This window comes from Lagenorhynchus albirostris, chromosome 11, assembly GCF_949774975.1.
Source record: "Lagenorhynchus albirostris chromosome 11, mLagAlb1.1, whole genome shotgun sequence".
NCBI lineage: Eukaryota > Metazoa > Chordata > Mammalia > Artiodactyla > Delphinidae > Lagenorhynchus > Lagenorhynchus albirostris.
In genome coordinates, this window is record NC_083105.1 from 76906790 (window position 1) to 76925328 (window position 18539).

Sequence of the window (18539 nt, forward strand, 5' to 3'; positions counted from 1 at the left end):
ACTTTATTCAGATTTCCTTAGTTTTTACCTAATGTCCTTTTTTTTTTTTTTTTAACTCCAGGATTCCATCTAGGATACCACATTGCATTTAGTTGTAATGTCTCCTTAGTCTCTGGGTTATGACAGTTTCTCAGACTTCCTTTTTTTTGGACAACATTGGTGTTTTTTTGTAGAATGTCCCTCTACTGGAATTTGTCTTCTGTTTTTCTCATGATTAGATTCAGGTTGTTGGTTTGGGGAGGAAGACCACAAAGATAAAGTGCCATATTCATCACATCCTATCAAGGGTATTAACATGATTTGTCACTGTTGATGTTCCCTTTGATCACCTGGGTGAGGTTAGTATTTTTCAGATTTCTTCTGTGTAAAGTTACATAGTTTTTGCCCCTTTCCATACAAGTACTCTTTAGGAGAAAGTCACTTTGTGCATCCCACAGTTAAGGAGTGGAGAGCTATGCTCCACTTCCTTGAGGGCAGAATATCCACATAAATTTTTTGGCATGCTTTTGTATGAGAGATTTGTTTCTTCTCTGCCATTTGTTTATTTATACAATCATTAACTTTTTTTTTTACTATATCCCTTTTAATTATTTTACATAGTAAGCATATATTAATTTTGTAATTATTTTAATTTTAAAAATTAATTAATTTACTTATTTTTGGCTGCATTGGGGTCTTCATTATTGCGCATGGGCTTTCTCTAGTTGCAGGGAGAGGGGGCTACTCTTCATTGCAGTGCATGGGCTTCTTATTGCGGTGGCTTCTCTTCTTGCAGAGCATGGGCTCTAGTAACAAGAGCTTCAGTAGTTGTGGCACTCAGGCTCAGCAGTTGTGGCTCATGGGCTGTAGAGCACAGTCTCAGTAGTTGTAGCACACAAGCTTAGTTGCTCTGTGGCATGTGGGATCTTCCCAGACAAGGGCTTGAACCCGTGTCCCCTGCATTGACAGGCAGATTCTTAACCACTGCACCACCAGGGAAGTCCTTGTAATTATTGTTAAATAAGAATATTTTAAAGATATTTAGATAAGAAATCATCAACCAATTTTGGACTTTAGAAATTAGGAGCATGAAAGCTTATTAGAAAGGACCTATGGAGTTTGAAAATACAAATAATTGTGCACCCATTCTCTATTAGTAATGTGTTATTCTCATTTACACCATAGAAAGCAGTTTATACAAATATTTAACATTACCTGCTTAGAGAGTAAGAAGGTTGCATCTTTAGATCCAACATGAAGCAAACAGAAGCCTTTCTAGTTGTATACAGTTTCAGAGCATCTTAAGCTTCATGACTTCAAGGCAGGTTGCATGTAGCTAACCTTCATTTTGCAAACTCTTGGAACGTTTGTACTATACTTGGAAATGATATGTACATATCATGCTTTTCTTGTATACAATTGGAAACTTTCTGGGAAAGAAATTTTTGTCTCCTTTGAGAATTTCCAAACATAATTATTAATATTTCCTCCCTACAAAGATACTTAAAAGTAAATTTTTGAAACTCTAAATCAGCAAACTATTAATAATAACCATAATATCAAATTATCCCACTGTTGCTGCCCTATTACATACACTATCAATGACTTAATATTTCTTTACATTGTAATTTTTTCCAGATATTTCAGTCAGCCTGTTAGCAGTTGTTGTCAGCTTTTGTGGCCTGGCCTTGTTGGTTGTTTCACTTTTTGTCTTCTGGAAGTTGTGCTGGCCTTGCTGGAAGAGCAAACCTGTGACTTCCAATGTCAATACCCTTCCACAGAGCATGTCAAGTGCTCCCACTGAAGTTTTTGAGACTGAAGAGAAAAAAGAGGTTAAAGAAAATGGAGAACCAGCACTAAAAGCTATTGAGCCTGCAATAAAAATCAGCCACACTTCCCCTGATATCCCAGCAGAAGTCCAAACTGCTTTAACAGAACATTTAATTAAACACGCACGTGTGCAAAGACAAACTACTGAGCCTACATCTTCATCCCGGTAAGGAAAGATCAAATATATAAAACTATTTGTGATGTGTGTGTGTGTGTGTGTGTGTGTGTGTGTATGTGTGTATGTGTGTTGTATGTGATTTTCTAAGAGAAAAACTGAGGTGGGAAAGGAGAAAAGAAAAGACAAACAGGAGAATGAGAAAGACACAGGAAACAGATAATAGAATAAGGAGGGAATTGGCAGGACAGAATAAATAGGGATGAAGAGACAGAAATTAAGGACAAAGAAGCCAAACAGAGAGCAGTACCATGAAAGGGGCTTACTGGAATTTGAGCTTTCATTAAAATCATCTAATTAGAGTTTTGTTTTGTTTTTTTTTTTGCGGTACACGGGCCTCTCACTGCTGTGGCCTCTCACGTTGCAGAGCACAGGCTCCAGACGCCCAGGCTCAGTGGCCATGGCTCACGGGCCCAGCCGCTCCGCGGCATGTGGGATCCTCCCAGACCGGGGGCACGAACTCGTGTCCCCTACATCGGCAGGCGGACTCTCAACCACTGCGCCACCAGGGAAGCCCGAGATTATTATTTATTGACTTTTTACTTTGAAATATCATTGTTTGATCATTGCTATTTGCAGTCTTTCAATTTAGTTTAAAACAACAAATAAATATCAAGAAAACAGCCATTTGCAATGCGTTTCATGAAATCATCCACAAGTTCACAGTCAAAACTGAGTAACAGAGACTAATGTTTCGTCTACAGTTGTTTAGCACCTACCCCATAAACTGCTGGAAAATTTCATTGCTTATTTGAACTCACATAGACCAAACTCTTATACTGGTGAAAGTATGGTAAGTTCCACAAGAGCTTTGGTGAATATCGAGCATAGCAAGGCGTGTACATGAAAGGAAGGAAGAGGGAGACCTCCTTAAGGAGATACATTTTAAGGAAGTGCATTTTAACGCATCCTGGAAAAATCAGCAGAAGTTTGCTTGGAGGAAAATAATTTGCTGTGGTGTGTATTGAATTGTGTTAACTGTAAAGGGAAAAAGATTCTTGTGAAAAAACATTTTTTCTACTAAGTATGGTCTTCAATCTTTAACATGAAAAACATGTTAGTAGCAGTGTTCCTCTGATTCCCAGAAGTAGCAACTAATTTTACACTAGGACAGGGTAAAAATCAATAGCAATGGGGGTGAGTGCTGTTTTCTGCTAACTGATTGACTTCCTAATCTTACCTTCCTACTTCTCTAAATCAAAGATGCATCCAAGCTTTCTGACATGACATACTTTTTGTGGGTTTGGAAATCTATCAAGTTGAAAAACTTCATGGGTCATGCTTGCTACTAGGATTGAAAGAATATTCAATATATCTTTTATAAAATAAAAAAGGATTGTATCTATAAATAACTTGTCTTCTTTCTGAAATAAATTCCAGAGGGATGAGTAAGAATAATTGTTACTTCGGGGATGAGAAACTTTGGGGTAAGGAGGATGGATGGAGGTCTTATACTTTTCTGAGCTATTTAAATTTTATAACCAAGGTATGCCTCATATTTAGTTATTATGTTGACAAGTTTTCCTGAGCAGTGCATTTGGGTTCATTTTTATAATCCAGTATACATTCATTTAAATTTATTTATGGATATTTAACTATAAAATAGTTATCCCATGTGTCACTTCTTCATATTTATAGGAAAAACTGCTTCAAAATTATCTCATGTGGTTGGTTACTTCATTGTCGTTACTATCAGAACTGAAAACTGTGGTCAACTATGGTATTTAATAAAGCCTTAACATACCCAGAAATTTCAGGGTAAAAATGTTCAATTAACCTACAAAACATTTTTTTAAAATATTGATAATGGCTATGACAATATATCAACTTAGTATTCAGAATTATTCAACTCTTTTAGTTGATAAATGCACCCTACATAAGGACACTCAATTAATGAAGACAAATTGAGGTAAACTATGAAAATAGCTTGCCTTTCTTTGTGCAGATTTTTTTTTGGAAACCTCAGAAAAATGAAGTACTATCTCCAAAATATTATTTGCTGAATGTAAACATACAGCTTATCTGATTATCCCTAGCTAGGGGAGAATGAAAGAATACATACTGAGAAGACATGTGTGAAGACTTGGTTTTGGTTGCAGAATTGCTTTCTAGAAATGAAATGCAATAGGGAATGACAACAGGTCATTTTAGCCCTGGATTTCTCAGTTATTACATGAAATTGAAGAAATCAGAAAAAAAAAACTTTTCTCTCAATCTTAAAAATTGGATTGTACATGTACATCTCATATTTTCTTAAGAGAAAAAGTGGAATACAAATTCATAGTTCTGCTAGAACTTTGATATAATTTCATTGACCTCTTTGAATTTCCTTGTTTATGAGTGGCTGAAGAAGGAAGAAAAAAAAGTATTGTTTTTGAGTGCCTGCAATTTAGTCACTGTGCCAGGCATCCTTCCTGATAATCCTCTGCCAGCCTGTATGAAGTAAGTATTATTAATTATCCCCATTACTTGTGAGTTAACTGAAGCCCAGAGAGAGTTTAAAAATTGCCTAAAGCCATGCAGCTTGTGAAAGTTAGAATTCAGATTTATCCAGATTGATGGAACATGTTTTAAGAGTTAAAGCCAAGGGAATATGGATTTTTGCAACCAAAGATTGTTAAAGTCTGCTGCGGACAGGTAGTTTGGAGGTTGGAGAATGAGGGCCACTTCCTGCTCATTCTGCTCAGTTAGAAATGTGGAATTATATGTGGTTATCACGAATAACAAGGGTCATGAGTTTAATCTATTTGGCCTTGGGATGAATTCCTTGTAGAAAACTTGATTATTCCTAGTTCTCAAAACCCCTCATCTATATAATTACTTCATCATACTAAAAATTACCTTTATATAGAGAGGAAGGGGAAATTGCTGAGTTTATTATGCAGACAGAGAGATCCAGGGCACATCATTATAAATCAGATTATTCTGCTCAAATGCTAACTTTTCACTGAGGTCTAGCAAATCAGAACCGCCCCCTGCCCACCACCCCACCACTCACACACGCACACACAGTAAATTTAACTTTAATGCTTGGTTTCCTCACCTTATTAATATATCCTAGCTCTAGTCTGGTGTTGGGACTCCATTTTATTTGGCTCAGACAATAGATGACATATCCTCTCAAGTTTTATTTGTCACTATTCTTAAGCAGCATCTTGATTAGTTAACAGCATTGCTGGAAACTGCCACATTTCCCAAGTTCTCATCCTCCTTTTCAAATACCTGGACATTCGGCCCCATCAGCCTGCTGGCAGCCAAACAACCCAACAGACGTCTGTGTTTTTCTTATTATTAACATTATTATCACATCTGTCTTGATTGACTGTTGATTCATCCAATAGCCTTACTCAGTAGATACAGTCAGCAGATATAACTTTTAGGTATAGTCAGTGTATTCTACATACTCTGTCCACTCTGCAAACTCTAGTGAACTGGAAAAAAATCCACAACATAATGCAGAGAGATAAGATACCAACTTCAATATAAGGAACTACAAGTGCAAACTATGTGGTGGAGAATGTGGAATTAAGATAATTAGAAAAATCATTTTTAGCTGAGGCATGGAGAAGTCCCATTAAACTGAGACCAAAGGAAACTAGGAATTCACATAAAGACAATTGGAAAAGGGTATGCATTCCAGATGGAAATATTTTATGTGAAAAGACACAGAACAGCAAATCTTATCATGAAAACAGCAGGTACATTGCCTTGATCAGAAAATAGATGTCAGTGGAGGAATAATGGAAGATAAAGTCAGCTGGAATTAAAGTCTGAGGAGGCCTTGGAATCATGGCCAAAATTGTTCAAGGTCTGTCCTGTCAAAAATATTTGCAGCAGAAGAGTCCCTTGGATAAAGAGCTGTGTTTTAGGAAAATTAATTTGACAACAGTTTGTAGGACAGACCATAGAAAAAGGCATCTATTTTGAAAGTAATATAGTAGTTCAGGCATGATAAAAATCTTATAACATTTTGAGTCCATACTGCCCCACACATATAGCTCTACACTGCCTTCTTAGGCAGAAAACCTGCCAATTTTATTTCTGTACTGATCTTGATACCTAGACAAAGCACTGTAGGAACTCAGGGTATATTTGTTGAATTTTAAAAAATCAGTAAATGAATTTTATGACTTCATTTTATCTATCCAAATGGATCTTTCATGGTTGCCAGTTAGAAGGGTGCTTGGTCTTTTTATCATCCTCCTGTAGACCTCAACTCTCTGCCTGTGTGCTTTTGCTTATGCTGCTTCCCTTGTCTAGAATGATAAACTCTTTTTTATCCACTATAAGATCTTTAAGGAAAATGCATCTTTTTCTGTCCAATTATAAGCTATTGTCCTTTAAAGCCATAGCTACAGTCTAGCAATTATTTATTTTCTTAATGTTGAGCTCTAGCTGTGTGCCAGACCTGAGATGTTAATTTCTCAAAGAACAAGTCTGTATAACCCACTTTAATGTGCTCCTAATTTCTTCACTGGGTAGGTGCATAATAAGCATCAAGTGAGTGATTTGGATTGACTGATGATCTCTCCACTTTGCTTTGCTTCTTTAAAGACAGTATCAGATGGTGAGATAAACAGTGCTAATATTAGAAGAAGGTTAATGATGGTATACTCCCAAGGATGAGTATGAGGACCTATTTTCTGTGCATTCATTAATAGTGTGAAATGAGGTGAATTGTAAGCGGCAAAATATTTGTTGAGGATGAGAAATCATGTAGGTTAGCCACTGTTAGAGAGGATTCTAAGTACCTACTGAAAATAATTTGGAAACCTAGTGACAGATCCATTTGAACATGAACAAAAGCATGACATGGAAAGAAATCATTGACTCATATGTGCTGATGGATTTACAATTAGCTATGGTTGTTTAGAAAAGTAATTCTTAATATCATCACACATAAAGTCAGAAAGAGCACTCAATGTAGATTGTTAAAAGAGAAATGAAGAATTACATAAAAATATGTAATACTAGAGTGCATAGTTTTCTTTGAGATTTTTTAAAAAGTTAAGTCCTTCTCAAAAGATAGCAAAAATTGCAATTTTCATTCCAAGATACTGTAAGGAGAGGAAGACAAGATGTTACACAAAGAAAGAATTTAAATGGTATTTAACCAGCTAGGATATCAAGAAGCAGTGCTTGGCCAGAACAATAGAGAACCTGAGATCTAACTCCTTGAAATAAAAGTTCATAAAACATGCTGTGCCGGTGCTTGAGGTGGTTAAATAATCTCCGCTATGAAACATATGTATTTGGTATATAAACTAACTTCTGAAATGGGGTGGCTCTTTGATCCAAGGTCAGAGATAAAACCTTATAAAATGTATTCAAACTTGGAGAGTTTGTTTTCTGGCACTGATAAATATTATCTCCTCTTTACAAGCACTAATTATAAATTGATTAGGACCTTCTTCTTCATAGTACAAATAATTCTTGGGAAGTTGACTTTTATTAGTCACAAGAATCTTGTAGTAAATTATTTCATACAAACGCCAACAGACATTTCTTGAATCCCAGCATGTGTTTATTATGAAATTCATGAAAAGATTAATAATATTTAGTTATGCTATTATAAAGACTACTAGTAGAAGGGTTGGGGATTGGAAGGTACATCTGAAACAAGTGATTTCAATACACTCTTTACAGTATGCTCAAGGAGATGTGGAGGAACAGAAGGAGAGACCCAGGGTGGTAGGTCAACTCAGTTGGAGGACTACAACATTTTTCTTCAAATCCTAGCTGACCTCTCTAGGAGAGAGGCTCATGATAGCCAGCAACATACTTCCAAGTAAGGGAAGGCCTAAATGACAAATTGAGCATAGAAATTTAGAGCTAGAATACATAATTAAGGTCAAAAGACCTTATAGGGACCTAGCAATACCAAACAGAATATTCTTGGATTTATTATTCTGACAAGTAGTTATTCTGAGTTTTTTTAAATGTAGGCTTCATTTTATATTACTTCTTTTCTTTAATATAAAATATTATGTCCTCAGAACTTTATTTGTAGATCAAAAACTACCAACCTAATTACTTCATACTCTATTCCTTTAAATATATGCTGGATCAAAAGCAATTGCTTATCATCTCTTGTTATGATTTGTAAACCTTTTTTTTTAACATGGTGAAAGGCCAAGGGACAAGTATTTACAGAATAAGAACATTCATTTCCTTAATTACGATTAAAAAACAAGTTTCCTGTCAATTCTTTGAGTAGAATAAAGATAAGTTACTTAAATTAATTTTAAGCATTACATTGCATAATTGAGAAGAAAACCAGTTTTTTCTCGAAACAGCTTTTATTATGATTGGATTGTTAGTCATATGGCTAAATTCTTCAGGGAAAATTTTTGACTTATTTATTCAACAGTATTTATAGAACACTTGTTATGTGCCAGGCATTTTTCTAGACATTTGATACACATTAGGGAACAAAACTCAAAATTCCCTACCTGCATTCTTGTGGAGAGGAACCAAACAACATAACTAAGTCAGTTACATGATGTTTTAGAAGATGATAAGTTCTGTAGAAAATAATAGTGCAAAATAAAGGGGTTGGTAGGTCTGAATGAGGAGATGGAAGGGTGGTCCATGCTGGTGTTTGTGGAGAACTTTCCTTGTGGAGAAGGGAACCACTGCAGACGTCCTGAAGGTGGAATCTGCCTTTTGTGTCCCAACCACAGCAAGGAAGCCAGTGTAGGTGTAGCAGAGAGAACCAGGTGGAGAATGCTAGGAGAAAAATCAGAGAGGTAGTAGGACCCAAACCACTTTTGGCTTTTACTCTGAGTAACATGCAAAGCCACCAGAAAGTTTTTAATCAGAGGAGTGTCATGATCTAACTTGTTTTGAAAGGATTACTCTGTTGTTTTGGGTATATACATTGAAGGAGGCAAAAGGATAGAAGCAGAAAGAACACTATGGAGGCTGTAATCCAGGCCAGAAGTGATGTTGGTTCAGAGCAAGGAGATGGTAGTTAATGATGGATATATATATCTATACCCTGATTGGATTCAGGATATACTTTGAAGATAGAACAAACAGACTATGACACATTAGCTTGGGCATATGAGTAAGAAAAGAGGAGTCAAGAATGACTGCATGTTTTGGCCTGAGCGTCTGGAAAGATAAAATTGATAAACATGAGGCTGTGAATGGAGTGAGTTTGGGAGCCAAAAACAGGAGATATGGGACTGTTGTGTTTAAGGATTTTGTTAGAAATCTTAGTGGAAAAATTGAGTAAGCAACCAGATAATAACTCTGGAATTCTGGAGAGAATCTGCGAAACATACATAAACTTGGAGTCCACATAGAGATGGTGTTCAAAGCCAGGAGATGATATCATCAGAGAGGTGAGTGTAGATAAGAAAGAGAAAACCAGAGATGAATCCCAGAAGTACTCCAATATTAAGACATCAGGAACAGCATTGTAGACTGAGAAGTCGAGACTAGTGAAGAAGGAAAACCAGGAGGGTATAACCTGAAAGCCAAGTGAAGAGAGTATGTAAACAATCAGGAGTGATTAACTGTCAGGTGACTATTGTAAGGTCAAGTGGGGTGAGGACCATGGATTGACCGCTGAGTTTAGCAATGTCGGGGAGACATTATTGACATTTTCAAGAGCTATTATGTCAGAATTGGTATGTGAAAAACTAGTTAGAGTGAGTTTATATAGAATGGGAGAAGATAAATTGGACAGTGGATGTACTATCCTCAACTCTTTCAAGGAGTTTTGCTGCAAATGTGCTAGAGAAACAGCAGTACAGAGAGAGGAAGTAGAATGAATGGAAGGTTCCTATAAGATAGCAGAAATAACAGTATCCTCTTGTGCTGATGGTAATAATCCAGCAAAGAGGCAGACTTAATAATGCAGGAAGCAAAGAGGAGCAGTCTTGAAGGTGACATGAGAGAAAATGGGATTTAATATACAAGTGGAGGGATTGGCTTTAGATAATAGCATGGGTAATTAGTCATATCAGAAAGGTAAAATATATGGATACAGATGCTGATAACAGGGTTGATGAGGTGGAAGATTTCTGCTCTTTGCTTCAACCTCATTAGTGAAATAGGAAGTAAGGTCATTAATTGAGATTGGGAATGAGGAAGGTGTTAGAGGTTTGAAGAAAGGTGAGAAGGTGTGAAATAGTCTTGTGAATCTAGCAGTTTGAGAGGGAGAATGGTTTGCTGTTCAGTGTTAGGGTTTAATGAGGAATGTGGTCATGAATTTAAAATGGAACATTGAGAGTTCTTTTATGTTTTTCTCTAGTTGTATTCACTTGCACAGGTACAGGTATAGAAATGATGGAAAGTTGAATTCAACCAGGACTGTGGTTTTGCCCTGCAACTAAGAAGGTAGAGAGCAACAAGAGAATTGGGAATGTATGTGTGAGAGTGGCTCTATTGATTAACAACGGAAATGAAACTGGATAACAAGGGAAAAGTGACATCAAGGAACTAGGGATTATGAAATAGTGATAGAATCAGTGTATTGGAGGTTCTTGTGAATTGGAAAAGTTATTTGAATTGGAGTATAAGAGGGTGTGAGCTGGAAAGAGGTGTTGCTCAGAGAGAAGCATGTGTGAAATTGGGGTTGTGGAGAGTTTGCAGCTAATAATAATGACGAAATCTGGCTATGCACATGGTAGTAACTGAGGTAAATAGAGAACATTATTAGAGGAGAGAAATTAAAAGAACCTAGAGGCCAAGTAGTTGGAAGAAACTTGTTCACTGCTAGGAATCGAAGCAAAAACATTGTCAAAGAGAGTTAGTGAACCAAGTGATTAAAATCACTTTAAAGGGAGTGATTTGAGTATTAGTAAATGACTAACAATAAGTGGTAATGGGGATATGATCTGTTGACTTGAGTTTTAGAGCCTGGAGTGGTGTATTAGGGAGAATGATGTGAATGTGGTAATGAAGGACAAGAGGAATGGACAACTTCACTTCTAGGACCAATGGAACAAGGATTATTGCAAAAATATCAACCACCACATGAGAGGGGCACAGAGCAAACTGTCCTTGGGGAAGAATCAGGCTTCTACTAAGCAATAATGTGAGAACATTTAAAGAAGAGATTAAAGATATAGAGGATTGTGCTGACATCAGACAATGAATTAATTTCAAAAATTCCTTGTGGTATATTATACAACTTAGTCTGCCTTCATATATGTAGTGCCCTGCATGGTATATGCTCAGATATTTTTGTGCTGAATGAGTCACTCTTGTCATTGTTTCAAATTGAATGGAAAAAATAGGAAACAAATAAAGATGAAAACTTTGTTTACCAGAAAATTAATTTAGTCTTATTATTTGAGCCTCCTTAGCTATAAAACAGGGTTACAACTTTTAATATATGGTGATAGTTTCCTATATAAATATTATTAATATTAAAGCAAAGAGAGATGAACTCCTTGTAAATATATTGAATAAACAAATAAAACACACCTCTTATTTCTCAAGCAGTACCTAAGATAAATTTAATAGTTAGTAAAGACACTGCAAGTAAGAGTAGGAGGATATAGGTTTCCCACTTAAGGAAGAAAGAACTGCTGCAGCTGAGAAGTGAGAGTCAGAGGGAATCTGTTGTCCAGGGTGGTAGACCAGGACATGCTCACACAAGAATGACTTTGTGCCAACTCTGTATCCCCAAACAGGAAACCTAGATTTGAGATTGTCAGAACCAGAGAGTTCATTATGGCATTTGCCCTTTAGCTCCATGTGTCCTAAACTCTAATGATAATTATTAGCAGTATGAAAAATGGTAGGTTTCAAAGTTATCTGTAATATCTCATTTGACCTTCACAACTATGAAAGGATGGTTTTATGGATGAGGAAAGTACACATCAAAAAAGTGAAGTGACTTGCCCAAAGTTGCTGTTACTCCATAGGGAGGCTGGGACCAAACTATAGTCTGATTTCAGTCCAGCATTTTTTTAATCTCATCTCAGTGTAATCCTCTTCAAGAGCTTTCTCCTGGGTAGTGTGGAAAACTTGGCACGGTTTCCAGTGAGATTCCAGGACTCTACTCACACATTAACCAAAGCAGCTCTGTCCATACATGTTGAACTTCTGGTCTCTGATTTTGTTTGAAAGAAAGGATCTGTTGGTGAAAAAAATATTTGAAAATTACCATATTAATACATTTTATTCCTATGGCATCAGATAATATTGACTATATCTAGTAGTTACTCTCAGATGTTTCAGGTAGGGTGGGAAAAGTTTCTCCTTCTCCATATGGAAAAGTACTTATGCGGTGCCTTCCTAGGTTTGAAGGGTAAGAGTGCGGTCAGTAACAGTCAAATGGCCTGTACTTTAATTGGTTGGTATTTGTGTGAGACTAAATAGACACTTACCACTGTCATTCCAAAAGAGAAAAAAAAATTCAAGAAGATAAAGAGGATCTGTGTTGTCATGGCAATAGTTTAACATTGTAATAATTAAAGCTTCTCTTAACTGACTAGCTAAACTGTGACTTAAAACATGAACTATTTACTCTATAATTAGGGCACTGGCTTACTAGAACAAAAATGTTACTGCTTTTTGATTCTTGTTAGAAGGGGCTTTACAGCTGCCCATTTAGATTCAGTGGCATAAGAAATAAATTATTGAATTTTTAGGAAGAGGATAGAAGCTTAAATTATATTATGTTGAAAAGCATTAGGGAGGTGAAATTATAGATCAATTTATTTTAAAAAAGGAATTAATTTCTTGGGGGCTTTTTGCTCACAAAAATAAAAAAAAATTTAAAATTGTTGCATAAGTGAAAGTGATTTTGGCAGAAATATTAGATTGTTTAGTAAAATATTCTAAATCTCTTAAGAATATTGAATGTATTAACTGGATTATACTAGACCTCTTTAATAATTCACAGCGACACATACTACCTGTATTCCTTTCTAAATTCTTATTATTTCTTAAATGCTCCCTGATGGTTCCCTGACCCTAATTTAAGCCTCTGATCTTGTATATCTGGAATAGATTCAGGATCAAAATACATTTCATAGCATGTTCAATGCATTAAAATGGGGTCAATCTGAGGATCAATCTGGGGAAACAGATCACTTCAAGCTTTAAGTAACTTAGTAAAGACTTTTACGTATATACTCACTTAGATACTGAAACTAAAATATTGGGTCTTAAATTCAGTATAGTTTTAATTAGGAGCTTATTCCCTCATCTGAGATAAAGTTATCTTAGTTTGTTTCTTTATATAGAAATAATTTTTCAATTATGATCAAGTGGAAAAAGGTATAACAACAAGCATAAAGGATTTTGAAGTAAGTGCTGGAGAGACATTGAATTTAAGAGAGAGATGAAAGAAGGAAAGCCAAGCTGAAGGCTACTGTAGAAAGCAAAGTATGAGATGATGAGGATATGGACCAAATAGCAATGGAAATAGAGTAGAATGGACAATTATATGAGATGTCTCAAAGCAAAAAATCAACAGGACTTAGAAAATTAAGCAAATCCCATGAAATAAAGGAAAAGTGATTCAAACAAGCATAATGCAGGATTCCAAGCATAAGTGACTGACAAAAATGTTAGAGCTATTGTCAGAGATTGTGGAAGAGTGAACTGGTTTGAAAGCAAAATAGAGAAAATAATTAGTTTGCTTGAGTTTGGGGCAAAATTAGGACATTTGTTTAGAAATCCCCCTTCAAGACAAAGAGATATGGAACTAGGATTTTGTCTCTATCTGAGATATATCTAGGGAATCACCAAATTAAAGGTAGTAATTATAGCCCCAAAACTGATTATTAGTCTGATGGAGTGATTGAGAAGAGAAAAGAACAAAAGACCTGGAACCAGACCTTGAGGAAACACATAAATTGACATAGCTCACGCTAGAAATCATGGAGAAACTATGAGAAGCAGATCTTAATGCAAGTCACATTTATGAGCCATTAGTAAGCTGATATACCTAATGTTCTGGAAATGTTGGAGAGATAAATAGTAACAGTGAGTATAGGACATTCAGTTTGAATTTTAAGAACTATTATTTAGCCCCAAACTCTAAAATTCTACAGTCTTTTAATCCTTAAGAGTTTCTGAAGCCCACTCCATGTTGAAAAAAGGAAAATGTACTCATTTTTTTCTGTCATAACTATATATTCTTTTGAAAAATACACATTCATCTAGTTATCTTAAGTATTAGAAATAACACAGCATAAGAATATGTGGACTTATGTTTTTTAATATTGTCATCACTAAAATGGGAAATTCATAAGACCAAAATATCCAGATGAAAAGAAATCAGCCATCTGAATGATTTGTTTACATAATGTTTACATCTAGATACACCCAGGTAACATTTTGTAGAATATTGAACTTTTTTGGTAATCATCTTTCTTTACAATTGTGTTTAAAAGTTTTGTGCTTATTATGGTACATAAAAATACCAAAAGCTCATAAAAATGTATATATGTGTGTTTTAGGTGTTTCTATAATTTTAGGAGAGTTTTTCTTTGAATATTGCATTCCTGGTTTTTCAAAAGTAACTCGTGTGTGTGTTTGTGTGTGTGTGTGTGTGTGTGTGTGTGTGTGTCCATCTGTTTATTGCTGTAGATATAATGCTCCCATTATCCTGGGTGTGGGGTAGAGTTTATATGCCACTGTATATAACATTATCATCAAAATGATCTACTTAAACGATTTTGTGTGTATGTGTGTGTGTACAGACACAATTCCTTCAGAAGACACCTACCAAGGCAAATGCAGGTTTCCAGTGTTGATTTTGGCATGGGCACAGAACCCATTTTACAAAGAGGAGAAACAACAACCAGCATTGGGAGAATAAAACCAGAGCTCTACAAACAGAAATCAGTTGACTCTGAGGGCAACAAGAAAGAAGATGTCAAAACCTGTGGGAAGCTTAACTTCACCCTCCAGTATGATTATGAAAATGAACTTCTAGTTGTTAAAATTATCAAAGCCTTAGATCTCCCTGCTAAAGACTTCACAGGAACTTCTGACCCTTACGTGAAGATGTATCTTCTTCCAGATAGGAAAAAGAAATTTCAGACCCGTGTGCACAGAAAAACTTTAAATCCTGTGTTTGATGAAACTTTTCAGTTTCCTGTAGCATATGATCAACTAAGCAACCGAAAACTACATTTCGGTGTGTATGATTTTGACAGATTTTCTAGACATGACATGATTGGGGAAGTGATTTTTGATAATTTGTTTGAAGCCTCTGATCTCTCCAGGGAAGCCACAGTATGGAAAGATATTCATTGTGCTACCACAGTAAGTTATAATTCCACCAATGTATTCCTTTTTATTTGACCTACAGTGATATATAAAACTAATTTTTACCCACATTAGTTCTACAAATTAGGGAATTTATGTCCTAAATACCTGCAAACAGAGTATGTGATTACATACATACATAATAATTCAGACACTTAACACTATGTAGGTAACATTAGTGATTGTATAAATAAAATAATCTTTTCCTTCAACATCTAACCTTTGTTTCTACACTTCCTGTTTGGGGAAATTCATTACTTCACTGTATTGGAGATTTCTGGTAATTTGCCAAAAATAGGCTTTTTCTCTTGTAAAATATTTATCTGTAACCTATTATCAGCACTCAATTTCCTCATAGTTATTATTGACTTTCATTATTTAAGATGATTTTGTTCCTCAGATTAAACCTAAAACGTACTTTGATGCCACTGGAAACTCCTTGATTTGGTCTAAAACAGCCCATTCCTTCAGGAGATTTTGTGGAATTGATAAGATTATAGCATTTGAAACGCTGAATGATCAAGAAGTAATTGTTTACATTAGAACTTTTCCTTTACATTACAAAATGCTTTTTCTGATTATAAAATAATTTAATATTGAAAATTTTAGAAACAGGGTAAAAAACATAAAATTAAATAATCCATAATGCCATGAATTATATGTAAAAACTTGGCATATTTCTTTCTACTTTTTTTTCTATGAATGTTTTAAAATAATTAAGATCAAACCAAGTTTAAATTTTTTCACACTCACTTTTTTTGTGCTATATATGTTTTAGTACATGATGTTTAAATATATGATCCATTTTCCTAACCATTCTTTTTTTGTTGGACATTTGAATTAGGCATAAATTTTGTTAGACTAAAAATTTGTTGCATTCTCTATACATAAATCTCTTTTTTATTCAAGATTATTTGTCCAGAATAGAATTAGAGAAACACAATTAGGGAACTGGTCTCTTTGGAGGTTAGATTGCTAAATTTTTTTCATTTATTAGTTTTTAAATGAAGGCATTTAATTTTTTACTACCAGGTTGTCTTAACATCTTTTGTCTAAGTTTTACCACAAATTATAAACTAGAAATGTTGAAGTTTTGGACAGTGACAGGGATTATTTAAAAAATAAGAAAACTTTTTAAAATGCAAAATAGCTCCTTTTGTATTTTCCCTTTATTAATGTTTTACTAAGTACAACCAGTATTTAGGGTTATTAAATTTTCATTATTGGGTTTTTATTTCATGGTCTCCACTATGATAATCTATTAGGGAACAAACTGGATTATATTTCAAAGGCACATTGGGGCTCTTTTGATTTCATTTTCTTTTCACTTTATTACTTATATTCCTACAGGGATAAAAGTGGTGAAGAGTGAATTTTACTGTTTTAAATATATGACACCTTCTGTAGAATTCTACAAATGCAGATAATTATTAATTATTAGGTTATTTCTCTTGATTTGCCAATCTTATATTAGTCCTTCTTTTATTCATTCAACAATTATTTGCTGATTGCCTACTCTGTGTTTGACGTACTGTAAGTACTAGGGATGCAACAAACGTTACCATAAAAAACTGTTTTGTTCATATATTTGGGTACAGGTAAGTAACCCCTAAATGAAGTCTAAAAATTTACATAATTTTATAGGTGATTGACAGTGGATTATTTTTTTACATTCATAAGTTTTTGTATTCCATACTGGTCCTTAAAAAACAGTAAGAATCCCTTGTGGAAGCTTCAATTTTTGACTGCTAATAGAACATAAACTGGGTTTTTTGGTAAATATTAATGAATTCTTCAATTTTATTTTCAACTCTCCCATGTGCTTGAAGTATTAAATTTTTATTTCTGCTGTAAAAATTACCACAAATGTAGTGTCTTAAAATAACACAAGTTTATCACCTCATATTTCTGTAGGTTAGAAGTCCAACATAGGTCTTATTGGACTAAAATCAAGGTATTGGCAGGGCTCTGTTCCTTTCTGGAGCCTCTAAGGTGGTCCATTTCCTTGCCTTTTCCAGATTCTAGCAGTCACGGGCATTGGTTTAGATTTAGCCCACGTGAGCAATCTAGGATAAGCTTCCCATCTCAGGGTTTATAATCTTAATTACATCTGCAAAGTCCTTTTTGCCATGTAGGTAGCATACTCAGGTCAGGATATTAGGAAGCAGCCATCTTTAGGGATGCCTTTATTCTGCCTACCACAGCATAGACATTTTCATTTCAGTATTCTGGATATGAAAGGAAGTATGCAGATAATAAAATGTATTATTAAATTATTCTAGTCAAACGACGTTTCTCTTTAACTGGAACACTGAGCCACACACTGTTCTAGATACTGTTTATGACTTTTTTGTTGCGAAGATAGTGATGAAACCTAAATTTCTTGACTACGGGACCAAAGTTCACAATATACACTAGCATCATCTTTATGGTTAAAGTAGTATTTAATTAAAACTTCTCTTAAGCTTTTGAAAAATTATTAAACAATTTTATATTCTCAGATTAATAAAAATGAAAAAAATAATGTGAGTTGAAATTTGCTTAAGAAACTGTCTTTTCCTACTCACACGTCTTTAATTTTAAGTAATTTCACACAAATTATAGAATGTTCTAGAAAGAAGGAGAAAGGAAAGAAAGTAATGTAGTCATATGCCCTCACTAAATACTTGTTGAATAAATAACTTAGCATATTTGCATATAAGGCCAAGTGAAAGAATGTATGTTAGTAAAAATCTCCCAGAAGAAAAAAAGAACAGTGCAATGATGTACCTTTTGATATGCTTGGTTATATTTGTTGACATTAACTGCTTTCTGTAGGCAAAAATTATTCAGTGTGTAGCACAATTTCATATGTAAAATAAACCAGAAATATTTTAAATTTATTGTTAAAAAATCCTAAATGGTTGAAACAAGAGGCACGTATCATGTATTTATAATTTTATTACCAATAAATTATTTCTATGCAAGAGGGGTTAATATTTTTATCAGGAATTAGCAGGTTTTTTTTAAATTTCAGGTTGAATGAAAAGAAAACAATAAAGGCGTGTCTTTATTCTGTGCAAAAAATTAGTTTTCACTTTAGAGCTGTATATTACAAATATGGCAAGCCAGTCAGCTCTTCAACTAACATAAATATCTTCAACATAGGGAAAATCACATTGGAGGACAGTGTGTACCCTATGCCTCTACTTCTGTAATGGGAAAGAGAAATATATATTCATATTCAGTTATATATACAAAAAAATTTCTATATGAGGAGACACAAGAATTTAATAACAGTTGCTAACCTATTGGCAAAAAAAGTAGAAGC

General features: G+C 34.6%; 1 protein-coding gene across 1 annotated transcript in view; it reads left to right on the forward strand.

The window, feature by feature from the left end:
• Positions 1 to 18539, forward strand: part of SYT10 (synaptotagmin 10) — a 74062-nt gene that overhangs the window by 20655 nt on the left and 34868 nt on the right. The window contains exons 2-3 of the mRNA XM_060165142.1: positions 1618 to 1975; positions 14659 to 15226. Coding sequence (XP_060021125.1) covers positions 1618 to 1975; positions 14659 to 15226 — 926 coding nt within the window. The remainder of the gene's footprint in view (positions 1 to 1617; positions 1976 to 14658; positions 15227 to 18539) is intronic.